At 37.9% G+C, this 6,903-nt stretch overlaps 1 protein-coding gene across 7 annotated transcripts in view; it reads right to left on the bottom strand.

Moving 5' to 3' along the window:
* Positions 1 to 3,100: 3,100 nt before the first annotated feature.
* The window catches only part of FRY (FRY microtubule binding protein), a 505,649-nt gene continuing 501,846 nt past the window's right edge, over positions 3,101 to 6,903 (bottom strand). For all 7 annotated transcript variants that reach the window (XM_027775685.1, XM_027775680.1, XM_027775682.1 and 4 more), the window contains 2 exons: positions 5,041 to 5,243; positions 3,101 to 3,618 (listed from right to left, as the gene is read on the bottom strand). In XM_027775685.1, the coding sequence (XP_027631486.1) occupies positions 3,360 to 3,618; positions 5,041 to 5,243 (462 nt within the window). In that variant the 3' untranslated portion in view covers positions 3,101 to 3,359. The remainder of the gene's footprint in view (positions 3,619 to 5,040; positions 5,244 to 6,903) is intronic.

The following is a 6,903-nucleotide window of genomic DNA, read 5'->3' as shown; positions in this document are numbered from 1 at the left end:
CTCTTTCCTATGACTACGGTCTAAAATGCTAGATGATAATGGTGAGAGAACATAGCGGAAAATTCAGTCACGCCTATAGTTAGTCCTTTCTACTGTGGCTCCCGAGAAAACACTCTGAGAGTTGGCTATTGTGGTTACCCACAGAAACCAGGATTTTATGAGGTATTAGATCATGATTTAGTGGTTTTCTATAAATCATAGCAAATCATTATTTGAGTAAATTGAAAAAATAAATTTCCAGAAGAATATGTTTACAACAATCCAGAACATTATTGTTTCTTTCAGTAGTTGTATCTATCGTAACATTAAAAAAAATTCTGGTTCAGAGTCTCTTCTGCAGGATACTTATAGAAAATTATTGCTAATGATCCAGTCATTGTACGCTAGGAAAACAAATTATATTTGTTACCGTGAGTGAAATATGATTAGGAAGACAGTATATTGTCATGTGCCTGTTCCTGTTTTTCTAGTGCGGTAGAGAATAGGTAAGTGTTGGTGATAGAATTAACTTCTGCTAATTCTTCATGTTCATTATAGAATCTATATATGTCAAAATAATAAGGATAACAACCTCATGATAGGTCTGGTCAATTAGAGCCCACACTCTTTTCTGATTTTTCTCTTTGGTTGGTTACAGAAAAAAACTGGTCAAAAGTCAGTCTTTGTTTAGTGCCCATTTTCAGTAAAGATGACATTTACCTCCAGCTTTGCAGGGCCCTGCACTGCACAACCTTATTGGATGCTAGTCATAGAATAAATGCTAATGGTGCCTCCTGGGGTTGTCACCATGGCAACCTACATGCAAAACTAAATGTATGTCAAAGGCAAACATTTTCATTAACCAGAAATAAAATCCATGGTCAACATGTATTTTGTCGTCATTTTTTTTTTTTTGTCTAAAGAAAGTTCTGAACAGAATATCAATCAAGTTTACATCACAAAAACTTTAAATGTATTTACAGAGTGAATAACTTACATAGATAAACTTTGAGTATGTTTCTGATGTGTAACAGGTTCACATGCACACATTTAACACTTGACAGCATTAATTTTAAGTAGAGAACTTAAGAATGGCCCTTTACATATATATTACAAATAAAATATGACATTTCTTAAGAAACAAAGTGACAACTCATATTTTACCCTTATGATTCTTACTTCTGACTATCCAAATGGATATTAAAATATGCATGCGTGACTGGTGGAAAGGCTTGGAATATATAACGTGAATAGTTTTTCTCTACAAAATGGCAAAGTTAATTAAAATTAACACTCATCCTTCTGTAGTATAAATATGCTCATAAAAGCAACCTTCTAGTAAAAAGCAGCCGAGATCCATAAAAAGAGTCTGGACCATTTTTGGTGCAGAGATCCAGGGCCTTCAGAAACAGTAGCCTAGCAACATAAGAAAGGTACTTTGTAGCAGCTTTTAGATTTTAGATACAGTAATTGTATTCAAATTACAGTGTACATTAAATCATAGTTCATTTACATTTACCTTTTCACATACACAGGCTGTCAGCTTTTGACTGTTTTACAATTTTCAGTGACTAGCTTCATTCTGCCTGCACCTTTCTCAGCCCACCAAAGAAAGGAAAAAGATTAAAACAAAATAAAACAGATAAAGGGAAAGAATGTACAAGTTTCATAATAAAAAAAAATTTTTTTAGTGAAGAAAACATTGCACGTTTGCCAATCTAAAATTATTTCTAAAAAGGAAGGTATTATTCAGTGTAGTCAGCTTTGGTACGCAATGGAAGTCACTTCATCAGTAGTGAGTTGCATTTTGCTCAGTAAAATGATAACACGTTTGTGCCACACAGCATGATGGATGGAGTCTGTCCCAGCATGTTCTATGCTATCTTGCCTCTTATAGTATTGCTACACATTGGAAGTTCTGTCATCCTCTTTAGAAAAAGTCCTACAGGTAACAAGAGGGAGAACAGTCTGACCAAGCCTTCTGAAGGCTGAGAAGACACTGAATGACGTCACCCCAGCATGGCAGCACTGCCAACTTGGAACCCAGGGGGGACGGGAGGCTCCTGTCAGAGACTAGTGCCAGAAACACTGGAGTCTGGAAGAAAGGTAGTGAGGACCCGGTAACTTTGGGCCCTGCGAATCATGTCCCGGATCTCCATGTTCAGCTCCATCAGTTTGGTGCAGATTTCAGTCAGGCTCTGATTAGACCCCACCAGTGCATAAGTACCCGTCTGTCCCAGAGTTTGGTGACGGAAATAAATATTCAGTAATGTCTGGACCTCATCATCAGAACTACTTCCAAAGATGTCATTGGGCCACAGACTTCTGTAGAAAACAAAACAAAACACAAAAACAAACCAGCATAGATTAGAGCTCTATTGGTCACAGAGTTGGGAAGTTACGAGTCTTTATTAGTATATGGCTATTACTTCTTTTTGAGAGACAGATTTTTCCTATAGGGTGCATGGGCTTGCTGGAGAGACAGAAAGTAAAAAATCACCCACAAGAGTGGAAGGCTATGCTGCAATCCCTTCTCCATTTTCCTCTTGGGATTTTGGGCATGCATGTTCATGTGCTTGGCGTGAGTTTCAAGCCAGTGGGTTCAGGACTAAAACCATGGTTGATTACATGAGAGTTCAGCGAAGTAACTATTATGCCATCTGCTGGTCCCAGTATATGACTATTACTTAAAAAAATGGTTATTGGGGACCAGTGGGTGGCATGGTGGTTAAGGTGCTGGACTCCAACATAGCCGACCTCAGTTCAAGTTCCTGACCTGGTGGCTTGAAAATCATGCTGGACATGTATGTGAGCATGCCCAAAACCCTAGGAGGAGAAAGGTGGAGTGGGACTGTGGTATGGCCATCCCGCCGGGGAGAGATTTCTCACTTTCCTTCTCACTGTCTTTCTGGTGAGCATGTGCCCTATGACAAAAACCTTAAAAAAAGTTATTTTTTTGGTAAAATGATCAAAAACATGAAAGCATTAGCATTAAATTTCTTACTCTTAAAAATTTATCATTTGAGAGAGCTTTAATAAGTTTGTAGAAAAATGGAATTAAAGTACAAGTCTATTTGGATGCAAAAAATGTGAATTCTATGCATTATTTTTTCATTGCATTTTGCTCAGTAAAATGATAACACGTTTGTGCCACACAGCATGATGGATGGAGTCTGTCCCAGCATGTTCTATGCTATCTTGCCTCTTATAGTATTGCTACACATTGGAAGTTCTGTCATCCTCTTTAGAAAAAGTCCTACAGGTAACAAGAGGGAGAACAGTCTGACCAAGCCTTCTGAAGGCTGAGAAGACACTGAATGACGTCACCCCAGCATGGCAGCACTGCCAACTTGGAACCCAGGGGGGACGGGAGGCTCCTGTCAGAGACTAGTGCCAGAAACACTGGAGTCTGGAAGAAAGGTAGTGAGGACCCGGTAACTTTGGGCCCTGCGAATCATGTCCCGGATCTCCATGTTCAGCTCCATCAGTTTGGTGCAGATTTCAGTCAGGCTCTGATTAGACCCCACCAGTGCATAAGTACCCGTCTGTCCCAGAGTTTGGTGACGGAAATAAATATTCAGTAATGTCTGGACCTCATCATCAGAACTACTTCCAAAGATGTCATTGGGCCACAGACTTCTGTAGAAAACAAAACAAAACAAAACACAAAAACAAACCAGCATAGATTAGAGCTCTATTGGTCACAGAGTTGGGAAGTTACGAGTCTTTATTAGTATATGGCTATTACTTCTTTTTGAGAGACAGATTTTTCCTATAGGGTGCATGGGCTTGCTGGAGAGACAGAAAGTAAAAAATCACCCACAAGAGTGGAAGGCTATGCTGCAATCCCTTCTCCATTTTCCTCTTGGGATTTTGGGCATGCATGTTCATGTGCTTGGCGTGAGTTTCAAGCCAGTGGGTTCAGGACTAAAACCATGGTTGATTACATGAGAGTTCAGCGAAGTAACTATTATGCCATCTGCTGGTCCCAGTATATGACTATTACTTAAAAAAATGGTTATTGGGGACCAGTGGGTGGCATGGTGGTTAAGGTGCTGGACTCCAACATAGCCGACCTCAGTTCAAGTTCCTGACCTGGTGGCTTGAAAATCATGCTGGACATGTATGTGAGCATGCCCAAAACCCTAGGAGGAGAAAGGTGGAGTGGGACTGTGGTATGGCCATCCCGCCGGGGAGAGATTTCTCACTTTCCTTCTCACTGTCTTTCTGGTGAGCATGTGCCCTATGACAAAAACCTTAAAAAAAGTTATTTTTTTGGTAAAATGATCAAAAACATGAAAGCATTAGCATTAAATTTCTTACTCTTAAAAATTTATCATTTGAGAGAGCTTTAATAAGTTTGTAGAAAAATGGAATTAAAGTACAAGTCTATTTGGATGCAAAAAATGTGAATTCTATGCATTATTTTTTCATAATATGCATTTTTTTCTTTTCTTTTTTTTTTAGAGGGTTTTTTTTTTTTTTTTGAAAGCGAGAAATCACCCCCCAGGGGGAATGGCCACGCTGCAATCCCTTCTCCTCCATTCTCCTCTCGGGATCTTGGGCATGCATGCGCATGCACACGCACCTGGTGTGAGTTTTAAGCCACCGGGTCTGGGACATGAACCGTGGCTGACCATGTGGGAGTCCAGTGACATAGCCATTACGCTAACTGCTGGTCCCCCCATAATATGCATTTTTGATGAACCTTTTGAAGACCCCTGATATTTGCTATAGCCTTCTGGTTCCAATGAATGTGAATACAATGTCAAAATATAGGAGAAGAAACTCAAAAAAGATACATTCAAATATTAGTTTTATAGTTTATGGGGGTAAACTCTGAAGTGCTCTGACACATTAGGAATCACAAAACCAGAACCTACACCAGTACTTTAAACGTTTAATTTTGGACACCTAAGTGTTCTACCTGGCAATGGTAGAGACATGAGGAAAGACAGGTGTGAAAATATTTCTTCTGTAGGAGTTAGTCCCCAACCCTGACAAAGTAACCCATAGGTATACATTTCCTGCAACTATCTCTCAAAGAGATAGCAGCGTTACCTGCACTCCCTGATTTGCCGTAGAGCTTTGCCAAGTTCGTTGTTCTTCAGGCACTCCAGCATGGACTGGATAGCTGCTTCAGTGGATGTGAAAGTCGGCTCTGACCACACTCCCTCTATGTAAAGAGGGTCTGCTGCAATGGCTGCGGTGGCCTCCTTCAGGTTCTTCTTCAAGTCACTCAGTTCCCTAGACATATTCAGCAGCTGTTCAAAAAAAAAATTAAAATATACATACATATACTTAGGTACAGGCTGGACTTAATATTTTCAAAGCAAAGAAATTTAATCATATGGGTCTCATTAATATCTTGGTGAATTCAAATGGGAGCGATGACACTGTACTATTAATACATGGTATATGTAGGGGACTGTGGGTTCGAATGCATTAATGAACTTGATATTCCAGCAGCTAGGATGCTCTCATATAGAAGATTAAGGCTTCATTTAAACAGTTTTCTATGGAAGGAGAAAAGGTACAAATGCAGAGATAAAATGCACGGAGAATGGGCTCAAGAGTCAGGTAGATCTGGGTTCAAATGCAGGATACTATGAGAACACAGTCAAGTGAACAGATTTGTATTGATCTGTACCTCAGTTTTTCCCATCTGTGAGACTGCAGATATTACCCACTTCATAGGGTTATTTTAAAGACTCAATGAAATATGTATACAAATGTTTAGTACTGTTGGGCATGTAAGTGCACAATACATGTAAACATGAACAAGGACCCCGTTCTAACGATAAGTTTTAATCATTGTCCTATGACATGAGAAAAGATTGAAGACACAATTTTAAGACAGAGAAGGAAGAGGAATAATTTTAATGTTAGTTCTGTGGCGGTCTTCAAACTTTTCATGGAAAATATGTATTATGATAAAACTGCATGGATTTAAGAAATATTTCACACTAAAATAAGTTTGTACTTTATTTCCATTTTCCATGAACTTTACCATGTCCCCTCATAGTAATGCTGCAAAGGTAGAAAATACTTTCCTTTAAAATGACTGGGACTAAAAGATCCCGTGTTAAGTAAATCTATGAGAGAACCTATGTCACCTCTCATTGCCCCCAAACATACTATGGATGACAACTGTTTTGCAGTTTGATCTTAAAAACATTAAAAAGAAGCTGACATGAAATTAAAGTTTTTGTTTTATTCCCCTTTGTAATACAAATTGATGATGGCTGGTTCCTTTGCAAAGTTATTTACCCAACACCTTCGCGTTTCTTCTTCATTCTCAGCTCACTCATGATACAGTTTATAATACAGAAACCCTCAAGGACTATTTTCCCCCCACACTATGCCTTTTAAATACAATGACCTATTCTAGGACTACATTTAAAATTTGCTGAGGTAATCTTTTTTTTTAATGTTTTTCAATTTGCCAGAGGTAATTTTTATGAATAAGATGTTAGTGTATCTTGATTTTGTAATATCTAATTTTAAGTTTGAAGGTGAATTTATCCCAAATTATTTTAAATAGGTCAGTTTTAAATATCGTGTATGTACATACATATTATTAAAAACATATATATAATTTAAATACTGTATTTAAATACCACATTTAAAACTTATAACATTTAAAATTTATATTGAAAGTAACTAAGAAGTTCACTTTTAAATCACAAGATTTAAAACAATTACATATGTAATACATATACATACACATGATCCATATACCTAATTTACTATTCTATAGTGAAATTCACTTGCTTCTTTGGAAGTGGAGGGATGTGCATGTGCTCAATTTCTTGAGTAAAGAGGGACTCTAAGGATCCTGTTACTACTTGCTTAGAAGAGTAAAAAGAGTAAACTTTGTTTTGACCATGTAACAAATAACAAGTATCACCTATTTTCTCTTTT

Source organism: Tupaia chinensis, unplaced genomic scaffold (assembly GCF_000334495.1).
Source record: "Tupaia chinensis unplaced genomic scaffold, TupChi_1.0 Scaffold000597_1, whole genome shotgun sequence".
NCBI classification, from domain to species: Eukaryota; Metazoa; Chordata; class Mammalia; order Scandentia; family Tupaiidae; genus Tupaia; species Tupaia belangeri.
The sequence above is the reverse complement of the archived record's forward strand: the minus strand, read 5'-3'. Positions and strand labels throughout refer to the sequence as shown.